The sequence below is a fragment of the Ambystoma mexicanum genome, chromosome 2p, assembly GCF_040938575.1.
Source record: "Ambystoma mexicanum isolate Mex_15411 chromosome 2p, UKY_AmexF1_1, whole genome shotgun sequence".
Lineage (NCBI taxonomy): Eukaryota > Metazoa > Chordata > Amphibia > Caudata > Ambystomatidae > Ambystoma > Ambystoma mexicanum.
The window spans coordinates 1,188,539,071-1,188,557,937 of record NC_090923.1 but is presented as its reverse complement, the minus strand read 5'-3'; the positions used below and the strand labels follow the sequence as shown (position 1 = coordinate 1,188,557,937).

At 43.7% G+C, this 18,867-nt stretch overlaps 1 protein-coding gene across 2 annotated transcripts in view; it reads right to left on the bottom strand.

Moving 5' to 3' along the window:
- The window catches only part of SRPK3 (SRSF protein kinase 3), a 1,021,015-nt gene that overhangs the window by 696,353 nt on the left and 305,795 nt on the right, over positions 1–18,867 (bottom strand). For both annotated transcript variants that reach the window (XM_069645381.1, XM_069645382.1), the window contains exon 8: positions 18,532–18,697. In XM_069645381.1, the coding sequence (XP_069501482.1) occupies positions 18,532–18,697 (166 nt within the window). The remainder of the gene's footprint in view (positions 1–18,531; positions 18,698–18,867) is intronic.

Genomic DNA, 18,867 nt, shown 5'->3' with positions numbered 1-18,867 from the left:
CTGTCGTTAAAGCTTTTGGCTTTGGCATCAATGATTGATTGTTTTAAGTCAGCTACTGCTTGTTTATAAACAGCCAATTTTGCAGTCGAAGGGGACTTTAGCCAATCTCTCTCCGTTTTCCTTTTAAGGCGCAGAGAGACAACAATGGTATTTCCAAACCAAGCACTCTTAGTAGATTTATTTTTCACTAACTTGCGCTTTTTTTGGGCAAGTGTGTTCATAATGTTACTGAGAGTATACATAATGTGTTCAGCTAGCTCATCAGACTTATTAAAGGTATCTGCAGGACGTAGTTTGTTTTGTACCTGAGCACACTAGCAGGTGTCACCTTTTTTAAGTTGCATGCCATCACAAACTTTTTTTCCTTACTACTTTCTCTAGACGAGGTAGAAAGGGTTTTGCAAGAGTACATTTTACCACAGAATGGTCTGACCATGGACAGGCAATAACTTCAGTGTCCAAGGCTGCTACCTGATGGGTTAGGACCCAATCAAAAGGTGTGTCTGTCCTTATGCGTGGGTACCTGTATATATTGGGAATAACCCAATGCATCAAGGGCATGAATAAGAGAAACTGCATGTGTTTCCCTATGGTCATCTGCCTATACGTTGATATGACCCATGACAATCACAGGGGTGTTGGCCTTAGTCACAGTGTTGATAAGGCTATGAAATTGCTCTTCAAAAACGGAAGCGGTAGAAGGTGGACAATATATGACAACAGTCAGAGAATTGGCATTCAACTTAATTTTCGCAACTAAACTATCACATCCTTCAGGAGATGGATAAGTGTGTGTATATGTATGTCAATACATTATTTGACAATAATAGCCACCCTACCCCCTCTGCGGCAAATGCGATATGCCCTTAATATAGTTTAATCAAGCGGAACAGCCAACATAGCAGCATCTGGAATAGAATCAGGTAGCCATTATTCAGTAATAGATAGAAGATCACAGGAGGTGTCAGACAAATAATCAAAGACTTCAACCCCATGCTTACCCAAAGAGCAAGTTTTAAGCAAAGAAAAATGCAGGGAAGTTTGTTTATTTTTGTTGCACTGAGCCTTTTTTAAGTATGGTGGTGAGAAAACAATATTTGCAGGGTCTGCAGCATTCAGTGTCTGGGGGAATTCCCTGGTTAGGCTAATACAGATAACTTCGCCCTTATGGTGCTGTCAGGGGTTATGCCTCACCAACTCCGGAGATGTTTCGACAGCCTGCCTCTTACTACAGATTTGTGGGTGAGGAAGTCAAGGGGATTTTGCTGCCTAAGCCGCAGCTCAGAGCAATTCAGCAGGTATTGCGCGAGGAGTTCAATTTCCTCTGCCTCTACGAGGTGCACTTCTCTGACCTCGTTGAGAGTATTGTCCTCTTCCTCTTGAAATGGAAGAGTAAATGAGAAAAGGATGTCCTCTCCACCTTTGTCATGAAGGTTGTACAGGGTGTCTTATTGACCCCCCCCCTCGCCCAAAGATGTATCTACTGGGCTTGAAGCCTAACCCTGCAGCTTCTCTAGGCTGCTGTCAGCTTTCTCACCAAACAATTGAGTCCCATCGAAGGGCATGTTCAGCAAACGTGCCTAGACATCTGGCGTAAAACCTGATCTCTTGAGCCATGCCAGGTGTCTTAGAACTGTACTGGCAACCATTGCCCTGTTTACGGAATCAACCGTGTCCAGGCTTGACTGTTATGATAGCCTCATAGCATCCTTAACATCCTGCATTAGATTTAAAAATCCATCCCTCTCTTCACCCTCTGGTATATGACCTGCTGCTTGTCAGCTCGGGTAGAAGGATAATCTGACGACCTAGATGAAGATGGTGCACCCTGAACCACCAGAATTTCTAGTGTTGGTTATCTGTTGAGAAAGGGTGGCTCTATAGAAGCTGTTCTATATTTTTTTGTCTGTCATTTGTTAACTAGTCCAACTCTCAAAGCAATGTTGAAGGGTAACACTGCTTCTTTTACTGGCCCTATGTCCAGTATATCCGTAATGTCATCTTTTTCAACTATTGCAGCTGGTTTAGACAAGCTATTCAGAGACTTTACTGATCACTGACCTATATGATGGGTCTGAATATCCTACCCCTTGTGGATTTCCCAAATCCGTCTCAGGTGAAATCTCCCAACTGCTAGTCTCTGTCAGAGTTTCTACAAGATTCTTCATCTTTGACTCCTGAGAAAATAAGGATATATTGGGAGTCCCAAATTCATACTCAAATGGAGCTAAGTCCTCATCTTCCTCGAAGATAGACCCCATGGATTTAAAGAAATCGGGTCTAGGCAGTGGTTTGTAGGACTTTGCAGAGTCAGTCGAGGTCTTACTAGGCTTCAAAGACACTGAATGCACCGATGGCGCAGAGGACTTCGACAACTTTGAATAAGCGGACGGTGAATGCCTCGATGGCTTTAACTTAATTACTTACCTCGATGGTTTGGGTGACTCTCTCGACGGCCTCAACAGCTTAGGAGAATGCATTGAGACCAGAGTTGAAGCCCCTGAACCTTTTGCCTTTGAGGAGGAAGACGATGGCTTCACCTTCTGCATCGAGGAAGGATCCTTCGATTTGTGTCGAGGAACCTCTCTTCACAGGTTCTTTAGCATGCAGGAAGGAGATGCATCAGACTCCCTGCTGACCTTTTGAGGCACGGAGGGGTGGCGAGATTTCTCAAACTCTTTGGGAGGGGCACCAGGAGGAGCCGCACTCTTTCCATTTTCAGGTGGAAATCTTGCCATTCCGCAACAGTCAATCGGGTTCGGGTTCCCTGAATGGGGAAATACCGGGCCATTCCGACCTTGGAGGGCCCAGTATTTCCCCATTCAGGGAACCCGGACCATCCCCATTCCCATTGAGTCCCCATAGGGCTCAATGGGAATGGGGAGCATGCTAACAACGGGCCCGTTAACGACGGGCCGTTGTTAGCATGCTGGGCCACTCGCGGGACCCGCTAAGGACGTCTGGTAAAACCAGGCATCCTGAGCGGCTCCTGCGAGCGGACCTCGTAATGGGGCGGTAAGGAGTTAACGGCTCCGGCACCTTTACCGGCGCCGTTAACCCCTTACTGCCCTCCTCGTAATGAGGCCCCATGCCTTTTTCGGAAAGGGGGCTCTGTCGAAAGAGGAGGAAGAAGTCGACGAAGACCTACGCCATCGCTTCTTGCTTTATTTGCCAGAGGACTACGATGAGCATTGTGTCCTCTATCTCAAGCACTTCCGATTCCTAAAGCGCTTTTTTTAGGGGATACATCCCTAAAGGTCGGAGGAAGATTTTCTTTTAGACGGGATAATGAAGGGGGATTTGGGAGAGGGCTTACCTGCTTCAAGGTTCCCCTTCCTTTCCCGCAAGGCCTTGACTGTCATGGACTGGCGTCAAGAGCCACAGTCATCGACCGTGTGGCTTACCCCCAGACACCATAGGCAGAGACTGTGCAGATCTGTGATGGACATTTTTGCCCCACAATCAACACACCGCTTAAACCCGGTCTTCGGTGTCGAGGACATGTCGAAAAGGTGATGAATCGACTGTTGCAGTAACGCGTTATTTGAAAATTCCTTAAAGTGATGTCGCTCCGAAGCACGCTAGCATGCGGAAAAAATGGAACAGAGGTAAAGGCCACCACGCGTGCTTCATATACCAGAATAGATGTCACGGCTGAGGACAGTACGGACGCTGTCGAGGGCAATGACCACGATAATTCTGAAGCAAGCTGCAAGCAGACTTGAATATATCAAAGATGAGGAATACGTGGGAGGACACAATCCATTCGAAGACTGGAAATGCAGGAGCAGGTGTCTTGCAGCACAAGTTAAATATCCTCCAAATTCCAAGGATGAACTCGGAACTGCCATGGATGCAACAAAGGAGCCCAGAAGGGAGCTAGTTAGTCCACTGGGTGGTCCAGGAACACTTCTGAAGGCTCAGCAGACATGAACCATAAGGAAGGGTTGAGATTGGTTGTTCCCAACGGTCTAGGGGTCGAAGTAACAGCGAGAAGAGCAGGGCTTCAATGGGACTTGGCACGAGGCAATGTTGGTCAGCTTCAATGGTCATCCTGGGGTCATCAGCAGCTGCACATCTTCGTAGAGTTCTTGGCCCCAACGAAGATCTGCTGAATGGCTGCGGGAGTCCTCCTTTTATCCAAGATCTGGACTGGAAGTTCGTTCATGTACACCAGTGTTAAGGATATACACCATTCAAACTGGCAGTGGCTATCCAATCGCGGATATTCACTGGCCACCCAATATGCCAAGCAACAAATACTCAGGGGTCGGATGTGGACTGAGAGCAGACAGTGTCAGCTCCCACATCCAGCCCCACACACAGACCGCCACTTTTCCTGGTAAAGCAGGAGCTTTCCCCACAAAAGGAATTGACATGTATGGGAGGTCAGGAACAATGCCAAAGAACAATATAGCCAAAGGGCAGGCGAAATTCTCGTGACACTGCCATTTTAGAGTGCTAACCACTCTTAGTAGCCATTTGCGGTAATTGCAAAGGTGCACAAGTAAAAAATTCAAAGCTCAAAACACAGTCAAAAAATATCCCCTGCCTCCAGCCCATGATGGACACATAACATTTGCAACCAAAATGCCACATAAATATCCTAAACGCACTTCCCTTTAGGATGATGTGGGCAGCTTTAAAAATACAAGAAATCCACTAAGGGAAACAGTCTTGCAGCACTGAAAGTTCTAGGGACTGATCAGTTCCCCCATAAGAATGAAGAAAAAGACAAGGGAAGTAACGCAGAAGCCTTTACTTACCTCCAAAAAGTCAGGTCAGCAGTCAAACAAAGCAATAAGAAAGTGTGTCCCACAGAAGTCTATGGGAGGAAAGCAGCAAAAAGAAAATCGTTCCTAACATAGAGGAGATATTTGAAATAAGGCCCGAAACAGAAGGCACAAGACCCAGGCCTGGGCATACCAGTCACACACAGCAAAAACAAGAGACTGGAAGGTTTAGAATTATTGGTCTGCAGTGATACTACTGGTTAAGATTAATTCTAAACCTTCTAGCCATCACCTCCTTTGTTTTGTTGATGTCACCCTGAGTGGAACAGGTATGCCCAGACGTGGGTCCTGTGTCTGCTGGGCCTAGAGACCCAAGCCACACCTCACTGCGGATGCCCAATGAGGCCGAAACATGTCTGGGGGTGCGTGTGGTCTTGTGCAGAAGGGATGTGAGCAAGCAGTTCGGGCTGGACTGCATACGTTCTTTCCTTTTTCTGTAACAGCTTTGCAGGCAAAAAGAGCAATGGTCTGGAGGTTTGCCCAGAGTGATGCCAGTGGTTAAGATTAATTCTAAACCTTCCAGCTATCACCTCTTTTGTTTTTCCAAAGAGAAATACATGCATTTACTGATTCAAATAATTGTATATGAAAAATTGGTCTAGTTTGAATAATTAACCCCGTAAGTACTACTCGCCCTGGATGCATGGGAAAGTCCATTGTGACCAGATTCCTTAGCAGTTAAGTGGTTAATTTGTAGAGTGCCACACCACCCAGAAGCAATGCCAATGGTTCCACTGTGTTAAGAAAGATTTTTCTTTTGCAACTTTCTATGCCTTGATATCAACGGAAATCCCAGATGTTTGAAATGTCCTGAACCCTTGCCTGATTTTAGATGTAAGTAAAGCCTTTTTGCTTCTCTTACCTTGTTCAACTCATTTATTTTGTGGGATCTAAGGTTACCAGTGCAGGGGGGACTGTCTCCCCCTCCTTTCATGATTTCCTTTGTTGTTGTTTCCATAGCGCACACCACCTTATGCTGGAGCGCCGCAGGAGTACTTTGTATCCCTTTTTTCTTTATTTTCCATAACATCATTATTTCCTTTTTGATGTGTCTGTAACAGACTTGTAACACTGAACCATGTTTTACTTATTTTTCTGACGCACTACTGTGCAACATCTTTTTTTCTTTTTTGACTGAATAATGCCCTTTTGACTACCAGATGCTCAAAATGGATGTGCAATGCAGTTCAAGTCCTGTTGCTTGGCCATCTTGTTCTTTGGCCATCTTCCTGCCCTCTCAGGTCAGGAAACTCCATATAAGGGCATGCATTTCACTGGGTTCCACTCAGGTTTCTGAAGCTGGTGCATTTGTGTCTGGATGGCCGAAATGGGGGAGTGCCTCATACCAATCAACATTTGTCCCGGGAGGATAGCTCAGCGGCAACGTGCTCGCCTTGGAAACAAGATGACACAGAGCGATACAGGTTCGATCCCCGGGTCCGTGCTCAGAAACCTCTGGGTATTAAGCGAGTTATAAATAACCTATCATTTCAGACAGGGCATGTCTGTTGTTGGGCAAATCTGGAGTTGTTGCCTGTCCATGATTGGGCAGCCTTTACCTCCATCAATGGTGCAGATCCTTGGCAGTGGTGGGCTGGCTCATCTCACAGCCCACATTTTGGATGTCGTTAGGTCGACCACTAAAGCCAAGAATCGAAAGAAGAGAAGCCTGCGTTAAAGACCAGGAACACTCCTACTATGGATAGCCAGCATTGCCAAAGCCATCTACAGGTGAAGCCCTGTTGCTCTTAGTGTGACCTCAGAAAATCCTTGTTGGGTGAGAATGAGTGCAGTCCAACTGGTGTGGTACTACACAATACTTATCTCTTGGTATTAGGTAACCGACCTTTTAATACAGGCCTATACTACACAAGTTGGTAGTGTGACTGAGCAGCCAGGCTTATCTTACGAGGGGTAATGTGAGCTGTAGAGCTGTACAATGAAATCAGTATACGCAAGTATCCAAGTAAACACTTACACACTTAAAGTTAAAATAAATTTATTATTTATACACAAAGATATTTAAAGCATTTTTTAAAAAGCAGCAATTAGTTGTAACATTAATCCCAAGTTGGGATTCAATTAAAGTCTACAATAAAGCAGGTGAGTAATGCATTAATATGTTACACATCTTTCCGCACCCAGAGGTGATGTCAGTTGAGGTCAATATAACATTTATATAGTATCACTGTTGCAATATTTCCTTTTTTTAATTTATTTTTTATTTGGTTAGTCAACAAAGCCAACTTTTCAAATATATTTTACAAAATTGTGACAAACTGTATACTAACAATTTAAAAAGAAGACATATTGAATTCTTAATCACAAGTCATTATAAAAGAATAAACATTTAAAAAATAATCATAAAAAGGTTAAAAATTGTATTACATCAAGCATCCAATTGTCAAATTTAAGAAAGGAGTAATTCATTTTTTGGTGACTCCTATAAATAAACTCTCCATTTCCAGCAGTACCACTTCAAGATAGTGCATTATGGCTACTTTCACTGCCAGTCTTGAATTTGAAAAGAACAACTGCCATATCTAAATTACTATTCAAGGCTAAAACATTTTTGAAAAACCTTTTTACGAATCAAGTTCAACTCAGGACACTCCACAATAAGATGCTGTAAAGTCTCTTTTTTTGCTTTTGTTTAAACAATAACGACAATGGCTCTGATTTTGTGATATCTGTTTTCTCCTACACAACACCTCACGAGTATGTCATATATTAAACCTAAACTGCATATATTGTGTGCGAATATGTGGCAAGGGACATTTAATAAGATATTCGCCATGTCTCTGTGTCTCTTGCTCCCAAAAAGAAACATATCAAAATCTTTGTAAGAAGTGCATCTGGTTTGGTTATCTATCCAATCGTACCGATAGATTTAGATTTTTGCTTGGCCAGGATTAGTAATGAGTATATCCAAGGTTACAGAGGCATCAGCTAGTGCATTCAGTGTATATTTGCCCCAATTGTTGGGAAAGTTATTTTCAGATGAGAGCAAATAATGGGCTGATACCCCCAAAATATTGGGTATATGTAAGCCTAGTAAGCATTTCCGCAACAATGCGCACATATTCCATACTACCCGAGAGTGTAGAGACAAGGCTCCCAATTCATGGCGTATCATCGGTAGAGGAGTACAGCTAGGTAAATGTAAAATTTGTTTCCAAAATTTGGATTCTATGATGTCCCAATATTTTCGCTTTCTAGGAAGTGTAGCTTCCACTCCATATAGTAGAATGGGTACCACTTTCATTTGATAAAATGCCATTATATGCTTGAAAGAGTATTTACCAAATTTATAAGCGAGTATCTTCGCTTGAGACGGAAGTTACTCTTCAATTCTAAGTATGCAATCCACTCTTGTTTACATTTGAGAAAGTCACCCCTAGATATTTGTATTGATGGACAATTATCAATTCACTTCCCTGTAGGTTCCATTTATACCTGCTCTTTTTGGACTTTGAGTTGTTGTTGCAAACTAAAACTTGGGTCTTAGTAGTGTTTATCACCAAGTTGTTATCTTTGGCACAGACATCTAGTTCTTGCAGCATCGTTTGAAGACCCACTGGTGTCTGCAAAAGCAGCACCAGGTCATCCGCATATAGTAAATATCCAATTATCTGGTTGCCCAAACTGGGAGGATCACCCATGGAATTAACAAAAATCTTCCCCATGTCCAAAATGAAAAAGTTAAACAGAAAGGAAGCGAGCGTACAACCCTGTTTTAAATCTCTCTGAGTAGTGATTGGGGGAGTTAATTTACCATCAAAAGTCACTCGCACTTGCATAGATGTTTTCAAATGAAATAACATTATCAATGTTAGCAAAGATTCCGGGCAGTCATGTTTGCTCATTTTGTTGTATAAGAGAATTTTATCAATGGAATCAAATGCTGCCTGGAAATCAATAAAAGCTAGATAAAGTGACTGGCAGCACATTGAGTTTTAATCATATTTGGGGTAAGTATGTTCAGGATAGTGCCTAAACCCGCAACAAATCCCGATTGGTATGGATCTTTCAGATGATCTTTGGTTATCCACGCATTTCATTCTCTAAGAAGTAGTCGACAATAGACCTTACTCGGCACATCTAAAAGTGAGATAGGTCGATAGCTATTTGGTAGTTGCTGATCTCCCTTTTTTATAGATGAGCACTGTGATCGCATGTTCCAGGTTTTGGGGAGACATTGAGTGCAATTTATGGCTATCAAAATGTTATTCAATATGGATGCCCAGATATCTGGATGGCATTTTAGTGTGTAATTTAACAAGCCATCGGGGCCAGCTGCTTTTGAATTACTAGCTGTTTTGATAAGAAATAAAATATAATCTTGGTGAAAGGTGTGATGAAATCTCTTAGGGATCTTGAGAGATTCTAAACATACACAGCCTTTGGGAACAGAATATAGTTCACCAAAATGTGCTACTAATTTCTGTCCATTAACAGCAGTTGACTGAATGGCCGTTTGAGGGCCTACTGTAGATTGGTGTATGATGGCCTACATTTTGGCTGTATTTTTAGTTGCCAAAAGCTTTACGATATTTACACCATCATTCTGGTATAGCTGTGATCTATGACTTTTGATTCAGTTTACATAGTTAGCTTTAATTTTCCTTGAGAGCACGTCCCCGATTATCGGAGGATGGTGGGCAACTTGCCTCAATTCAGAGCGATATAAAGATTTTCGTGTTTTTACATCAGTATCATAAATGTGCAAATGCTGTTGTTTTTTTATGGCATTTGGTTTAGTGTGTTGAAATAAGTGCATTGTATCGCTATACACTATTCCCACACTCTCCTGCTCCCTTGCTCCATTATTTAATGATTTAGCTAGACATTGATTAAAATGGAGCAACGCATCCTCCGACCATCAAAGGCGATTCTTCCCAGGATTGACCAGTAACCAACCTCTATGTTGCATATTTGAGAAGAATGGGTTTCTACCTTCTCCTTGCCATTCCGTTGTCAACATGTTGTCATCACTCATGTCAGATTTTACCACACAAACTTTCTTAACCTAAGGCAAAAGGGTGCTATTCACATAAATGTAATCGATTGTTGTTACACTAGAAACATGACCCCATGTTGGTTCAGGAGGTATATCTGATTTGAAAGCCCCATTCAACATATGTAAGCCTTGTGATTCAATGAACAGGTTCCAACGATGTAATTTCCCCTTATGCAAAATATTTAAATCAAAACAATTGAGATTCAAATCAAATGCCAATATGAAATGAGATACCATTTTATCCAAAAAAACAGGTCTAGCAAGACATTCAAATCTTCAAAAAAGCAATCATCTGATAATATCATTGGGTTCCAGTATATATTGAGCACGGCATAGACAATGTTCTGGATCTTTATCTTAATTAACATATGCTTGTTTGGTGCAGCCCAAAATTCAGATGATAACCCCTTGTTTTTACGGCTATTAGTAAACCGGAAGATGGTCTTCCCTGGAGGGGTTTAACTGCCGGATTGAGATGTATATCACAGTTATCCCAAACCGGGGATGTGGGCAACCAATTCTCCTGTAATAAAACTATTTCAAATTTACCAATATGGCTTTTGTCATTGTTGAGCAAGTGTTTAAACCCCCTTGTATTCCAGCTTAACAGGGAGATCTCATGATTATAACTCAAAGTGACTAGTTATTGATCATTCATGCACTTGCACTGACAGTGGTTGAAATTTTGCTGCACTCTGTTCTCCATTTTACTATGTGCAGCCTTCGATTGTTCAGGAAGATGTTCTACCTATCAGAGGTAAAATCTATAATCGGGGTTGGTTCCACTGACAGCACAAAGCCCAACTCATGTAGAGACCCCATGGATTGGCAAATTAAATTTTGGACTACCGGCGAGTTCATCCAGAGTCTCACATAATTTAGATGTCCATCATTTGTGAACTCAACAAATTCAATGTCAGAAGAATTAATATCCTCTAAATGGGCTACATCAGAAAATATGGCCATCACAGACCTTCGATTAAGGTCATATTGTATAGAAGGAGAAGGTCTGCAGGGCAACACCAACGAGTATAGAGCGGGTCATTTACGAATCTGTAATTTTGAACTGTTAGACAGATCAGTTTGGTGTGGTTTAACCCCACCAATTTCTTTATTAGAAGTGCTCTTCTCCTTAAAGTTGACTAAAGCATTCTCAATTAGACGCATTACCTCCGCTGGAATAACCGAAGAAGGGATACTATCACCAATGCGCAGGGGAATGCTACAAAGGGCTTGAGAGACGCTAATTGCAGGTGTCACTATTGGGGGGATTGAGGTCAAATTATTTTCAGATGCAACTGGTGGAATTGGCATGAGGAATTCACTGGGAATTACCCCAGATGAATGGCACTTGTGCTTTGAGCAGTCATCCCTCTCAATTTGTGGGGACTTGGCTCCACTAAATGACTCTACAGATCTTAACGGCCTATTTTTTGTACCTGTGTCTAATGGGACTGATACCAAGTGTCCCGCCATATAAGCATCAACTGCTTTGCGGATTTCCTGTCTATGAGTGTAAATCACCTTTTCATTTCTTGCATTAACTGATTTACTGCTTAATGGGTTTTTACACATAGTTGTTGGATTTCTCTTTATGGGGTCAACGTTTGGGGCATAACATTAAGAGACCTCTCTTACCAATTCATCCACGGGAAGGTAATCAAGAGCATGTACAGACTTAAGACAATTTTGACACCTTAATTTCTTGCTTGTGTTTGCTGCGAATATTTTTTCTTAACAGCTTGAGAGGCAATTGTTACACTCTTACTAGCTAAAGCAATTGCCTTGAAAAACTGTTTTGATATAGAGCCAGATGAGCTCTTAACCAGCTTCCGATTTTTAGTCAATTTTTCAGATGTCATATTCTTACTTTCAGTCAAAATATTTGGAGTAAATATTGTAAATACCTTTTTACAAACCACGGGATCCACAGATTGAGTCCCACTCAAATTCAACACACCCACCTTGATTGGATTAGTATCAGCCAAAATGCCATCATAAATGACCTTGTCAATGAATGGTGTCGGCATGCTAGAGCCAAATACTAACGCTCGGACAGCGTTATATGTTGATGCCATTTCACAAGGACGATCTGAGAATGTTTGGCAAGCAACAGAGACTGATGTCACTTTTTATTTGTTTTGAAGGCTCAATGTACAAATTCCAAATCAGCCCAACAGTATTTTGCCAAAGATGCATTTTCTTTAAAAAGGCTGCCTGGTTGCTTAGTTTGATATCTAAGGTTTCGAATAATTTGCCCAACGATTGTATTGCGAGGTTAATAGCTTGCAAGGTCACCTCTAACAATTTATCGTTAGACACTACTTGAATGGATATATTTACATTATGTGTTGCCGCCTCAGGTCACCTTGGAGTTGGATGGATAAAGGAGACAATTGAATCTGAACTACAATAACTAACATCAGGAAACAATACAGGTGAATCAGACAAATTCTCAGGTAGTGTTTGAGCGGAAAAACCAGAGCCATTGGAGTCCAAGTCAATCACAGCAGCATAATTTGCAGATGATTCCAACGACATATTGGACTCAGCTATTTTTGCTGTTGGTGGAACCATGTTCAAAATCATACTGTCAGACAGCGAGGCATTACCCATACTAATTTCTACATTAGTTGTTTCATCTTTACTTAGGGTCACTGGGAGCACAGCAGTTTGAATAATATGAGGCTTCACCAATTTCAAATATGCTGGTCGAGTTGACTCATGTGCCCCACACATTTTCTCATCATTTTTTATTCTGTCCGCCGTTGAGTCCATGATTTTGGATGTCTATGTTGGATGCACATCTTTGCAGAACGCTCGAATATCAGTGTTCTGGGTTACGCTCAGAGACAATTTAAACAACTTGCGAGCATTGCGACCTAATGGTGTTGAGCATGAGTAACTTGGGGCTCTCTTTCGCACCACAGGTGCCAGCGCAGCCCTCTTGCTTACAGGCAATGGAGGTAAATCCTGGAATGTCATGTCAGTTTTTAGCGTACGGACAATCATTTGAATTGAGCCACTAGAGCTGTGAAGATCCGTTGAAGCACCCCGTTACCCCGACTCCGTGACGAGCGCGGCGAAGAGGCAAAAAGGTACTTACCGGTACTTCCACTCGGTGCGCGCGTGCTGGTGCGCGCAGGAAGCGGGTTTTGAAGCTTCGCCTTCAGAGTGGCCGTGGCCTATGAATTGAAAAGCAAAATAAACCCAAATTGAGCTTCCTGGAGACTCTAGATGTAAATAAACAAGATACAATCAGTATAATGCACTAACTGATGAAATAGTCCACTTGATGTCCATAAACAGAATCTATTGTACCGTGTATTTTCATAACTGGTACAAGGGAGTTCGACGGCAATGAAGCAGCGTCTCCGGCAAAGATGTACTTCCCGGTACTTCCGCTCAGTGCGCGCACGCTGGTGCGGGAAGCTGTTTTTGAAGCTTCGCCTTCAGAGTGGGCATGGTTTATGAATTGAAAAGCAAAATAAAGCCAAATTGAGCTTCCTGAAGACTTGTGTATTTTCACAACTGGTACAAGGGAGTTCCACGGCAATGAAGCAGTGTCTCAGACAAAGAGGTACTTCCGCTCGGTGCGCGTGCCTTTGTAATATTGAGTTATTTAAGGAAGGAAAGGTTAGGGTTAGATCAGACAGATAAGTTATAAGAACAGTTAGATTCTCCCAATGGGATGCAGCAGTCAATGACCCCAACATTAAAGTGTTCAACATTTAAAACCTGTAAGGGAACAAGCATTGCCAAAGCCAATGGGTTCAGAAGGAGGCCTTTACGGGGCAAGGACAGCCAAAGTCAATGTACAAAGTCAAAGTTCTAATGCTCTTCTTCTTAGAAAATTGTTCTTAAATAGTCAGTGTCCAAAAGAGAAATCACAGCAACTCAAGAGGAGTCACCGTTAGATAGCACAAGCTGTAAGACCAGTGCAGGTAAGTTGAGGTCAACTTAGTGTAGCATTAAATCGCACTCCCAAAGGTTGAAAGCACCCCAAATGGCAAAAGGATAAAGCACCCCAAGCCCCACATTACCTTTGAAATGGGGAAGTTGTTCCAGCTGGTTACCTTCACGATACAATGCAGTAGTCCCTTACTCCTGGTCCTTGGTCGTGGTGACGAAAGGCAGGAGGTCTTGCCAGCTTCTGCAGCAGCACTCAAGAGAGGGTCTTGTCAGCAATTGATTTATTGATTCAGCGGCTCTTTGTGGTTTTGGTGCCTTTTTCTCAGCACCAAAGAAGAACGAAAAGCTCTAGTTAGGATTTCCTTGATCCCTCGGTCCTGGACTCTGATGAGGGGAATGTGGACACAGATTTCTTACTTCTGTAGGGTCCTCCCAATACCCACGAAGATCTGACTGGATTCGGACTTCAGAAGACAATGCACTCACAGATGGTCGAGGTACCCTGGGGTATTGGGCTTCTGCAGCCTTGGAAAGTCACAGCAAGTCGGGGGTTGCGCCAAAATAGAGTTTGTCTCGGGGCTAGTTGGTCCCACCAGCCTAATGGAGGAAGTCGTCCTTTACGGGTCTTCCCTGTTGATTCGAAAACGGGGTCAGCATAGCTGCAGGGCTTCACCGGACACTTTGCGGTACAGGAGGGTGCTGCTGGCGTCTTCTTTCGTCTTCTGGTTCGGATGTTGTCCTCCAGTGGTCGACTCTGCTCTTAGTCCCTAAAACCTAGTGTTTTATGCAAGTTCCCATTCATTCACAGCCCTAGGCTGTCAATCACACAGCAGGGTGGCTGTCCTCCAGGACAGCTAGCCGGCCAATAGGAACTGGTTTCACTCAGGCACACAAAGAGACAAAGGACAGGGAACTTTCAGGACCGTCTCTCACTTCCTGCCTTTCCAGACGCACTGGAGCCTGGGCGGGCTTCAGGGATGAAGCCTGCCGCCAAAGGCAATTCACACAAAGGACTCAAACCTGATGCAAACAACAGAGTAAAAGCCCAGAAGAAACTAACTAACAAGAAATGGTGAAAAAAAGAAGACAGTGGCCATTTTGTGAAAACGGTCACACTTTGGTGCAGCACTGCAGCTGAGGCATCAGCCTGCAGATAAATGTCAATAGGTAGTAAAAAAGAAACCACTGCCACCTGCCATTCAAGTGAGTTAGTGTAACAAAATATTACATGAGAAATGGGTTAAAGGAGTTACTAGGTAACACCCCAGCACTCCATATAGGGTGGTGTGTGCTGCACCCATAAACTAAAGGTAAGTAAGACAGGGGTCATCTTACTATTCTTGGGAACAGTAGTTCACCCAAGAAAATGTATTTAAACATTAAGAGAAGTCCAAGGGACTTCTCAGTGGCACTGCACAAAAGGTGTTGTGTGTCACGATGCAAAAGCAGATGCCTATGGAGATTACCAGACTCCATAAAACAGTAAGGAACATAGAAAATCATAGTCAGGAAAACACATGAGTGACAGAGAAAAAGGTCCCACTTACTCGAGTAAAAATTCAAAAACCCTGAGTCCAGCAAAAGAGATGGGAGTCTCCAAGGTTAAAGGGAATTGGCACAGAAATGGAAATTCTCCTTAACAGTGCTCTTACCATTGGACTGTACCAGAAGCCTGCTGTCGGTAGGTGTTGGAAGTGACCCAGAACTGCTGCAACGATCACTTTTCCAAGCTGGGACTTAAAACCGTTTGCTTTGGTCGCTGTCCCAAGCTGGGTCATGAGACCCTGCAGTCCTTCAATTTGTACTTCTGCTATTACACCCCAAACCTCAATTTGAGATAAGAATAGTAGTACAGCCATTTCTCAGATCGACCACTGGAGCCAAAACCTTGAAGAAAAGATACCTGCTTTGAAGACCCGGAAGACTGCTGCGGACAATGGGCAGCATTGCCAAAGCTAAATCCCTACCAATCTCTGCCTCTCTTGCTGCGATCGTAGAAGAACTGTGTCAGTGCTTTAACTATTGGACAGGTAGGATCAATCAGTTCTGCCCCAGAAGCCTGCCATAGATGGACATTAGAAGTGTCACAAAGCCATCCTGTTGGCTGACAATCTGCAGTTAAGGACTCTTTAATGCGACGGTCGCCATCTGAGCTGAAGCTCGGGACTCTGCTGCCCTAGGGCTTGTGGCCTAAGAACATAGTTGCTGCTATTGCTGCTCTCCTGACTGAAGAGGGGCCTTCCTGAAGCATGTTCTTTACTGTTACCACAAACTGAACCTGCTGACCGGTGACTGGGGTTTCTTTGCCTTTGCACTTTGTCAGCATTGTCCTAATGGCCCATCCTTGTCGTGTGAGTTGTTTTATCTGCTGTCCTGAGCTGTCTGGCCTGTCCAGCTACATGTCTTTCGGAACCGTCCCAGAAACAGAGATCGGAACTGCCACGTAGCCAGACCCTAACAATGGGCCTCATTATGGGTTTGGCGGTAGCCGTGCCCAAACTCACTACTGGCCCCGGCACCCGCGAATGGGCCATTACCGGCCCATTACGAGATGAATGGGCCGGTAATTGCCCATTCGCGGGTGCCAGTATGGCCTGCCTCCTGATCCCCATTCTGCCCCATAGGGTAGAATGGGGGTCGGGAGCATGGTTGCACCGGCTCTGTTAATAACGGTGCCAGTGCAATCACGAGTTCTGCTCGCGGGTGCCGGTCTGCACGCCTGGTCACAACGCGCATGCAGTCCGCACCGGCAAGCAGAACTCGTAATGTGGCGGAAAGGTAACAACGGCGTCGGTAGCACTACCGGCGCCGTTGTTGCCTTTCCGCAACATTCGTAATGAGGCCCAATGACACCAATTTCACCCACTGCTCCTGGACTTCATTTGTTGGGAACAATGGCAGAAGTAAGTGTCTTAGTGCATCTGAGTATCCCAGGAATGGTCACTTGGAAAATTGGAGTGAAGGATACCTTTGCACCACATATATATGTTGGTGGGGGATATGAGATACAATACAAGTATGGGGGTGGCTGTGGGGGGTCTCCCCCCGCATATGTATGTGGTGTAAAGGGGGTTGAAAAATGAAAAAAAAGTCTGCATTTTCGGCTGTCTGTCCTCTGGGGGTCGTAGAAATGACAGATTCTACCACAAGCCAATGTGGATTTTGTGGAAGAACAGAAGACTTTGCATCCTAGCGGTAAACGGGTATCAGGACCGGCATAGTCTATGACTCGTCATTGCCTTTCAGTACCTATGTTATGGTCGCCACCTGAGATAGACCCAAGCGACCTCCCACTCTCTCCAGGCAGAAGTTCTTGCGAGTAGCTCTTGCTGTGAAAGCACCCAAGTCGCAAGGCTTGGCCTTCGGTACTGGATGACCTTTTCAAGCCAGACAAGTTGGTTTCATAAGGTAACAGGAGTTACTGCTTTGGCACCATCCCAACAGAAAAGATCACTCTTAGGACCACAAGGTCTCCAAGAAGGTGGAGACTATGCCCCTTCTTTTGGAGGATGAGTCTAACTCCCTCCATGACCCAACTACTGCCAAGTATGCACCAGTAGTTCGTAAGTGTTTACTTTGGTACCAACAAACCAAAAACAAGGCAAATCCTCTTTGAATCCCCATAAAAACAAGGGCCACCTTCCCCACTCTGCACTGGCTCTGGTACCAATAGAGTCTGCTTCTAAACACAAGAAGCGTACGTCTACATATGTTGAATGTGGGCATAATTCTTCTTCGGAAACTATTCAGGTTTTTGATTCGGAGGTTGATCATTTCGCTTCATCAAAGCACTTCATGGTACCGCCTCAATAGCTTTTTTGGGAAACCTGTGAGAGAAGAGGCTTCGGCTGTCCCACAGTTCTCTCTGCAGCATGGCTTTCCCTCTGGGATGATTTTTCTTAGGAAAGTTCTGGCACCTAGACCAGTGGTGTTGAATGTTTGCCAAAATACTGTTCACATTTCTTTAGCACCTTCATTACCCACGGCTGGCATATTGACATTAGTGGACGCTTCTATGTCTCCCATGGCTGCTTCTTTTCAAGAAGAGTCTTATCCAGGCCCATCTGTGCATTTCATTGAGTCAGTAGCTTCTGCAGTTATGTTTGATGAGTTTTGGCCAGCAAGCTTTCCGATAGGTGCCTACACCACCAGAACACCTTCTGTTCCCATCCCTCCGCTGGTACCGATCAAAGTACCAGTTGACCCTCCTCTGCCAAAAGTGGCTACAGTGGACGAAATTCCTTCTTTGGATGAAGCGGACAAAGCTCAAATTCATTCTGCAAAGCAGTTCCATGTCATAATGGCCATAGTAATGCAGGATTTAGACTTACTATTTGCTGATTTTCATGTAGTCTTTTCCCTTTGTAGGCTGAAATAAAATGATTTGGATGGTTACCCAGAGTAATGCCAGAGGTTAAGACTAATTCAAAACCTTCCAGCCATCACCTCTTTTCTTTTACTGCATTACTCTTTGCACAGGAGTGATGATGTTAGGTACCGCTATAGATCTTGACTATTGGATTGTTTTATGAGCTCATAATCAGAAAACATTCTAAAACCTATTATTTTTGTTATTATATTTGGAAAATGTACTCCATTTTTAGAATGTTGTCCTAAATGCTGAAACATTTATTTTAAAGGGGGTATATATCAGCATGTCAGCGTTTGATGGGGACAGCTTGAGCCCCACTCATGGTCGCACATTATTGCCTCTTTCCTCTGTTGGGCAAATTGCAGACAAAAGCTTGCACACAAACTCTCAATGTACACACTCAGAGAAAAATATTCAGAGGGCACATAGCTTACCTGCGGACCCCGAAGGAGGTGAAGTACCAGAAAGTTGCCAGCTGGTGGCCTCTGCAGCCAGACGCCGGATGTAGGCATCATTCACACATAGTAAGATGTTCTCTGGTTTGATGTCCGTGTGTATGATTTTGCACTTGGTGTGGAGATAGTCCAACCCTTGCAATACCTTAAGGAGACAAGAGTAACACAGAATGCAGTCAGAATAGGGGGCCATCGAGACAATGTATCAATCACTGCACCACTGTTTCCAATCAGTAGAGCATGTGTTAAAGAGATCAGTGGGAGAAATCAAGCACACATGAATACTGATTGTTTTCTTAAGGCCATTTCAAAACG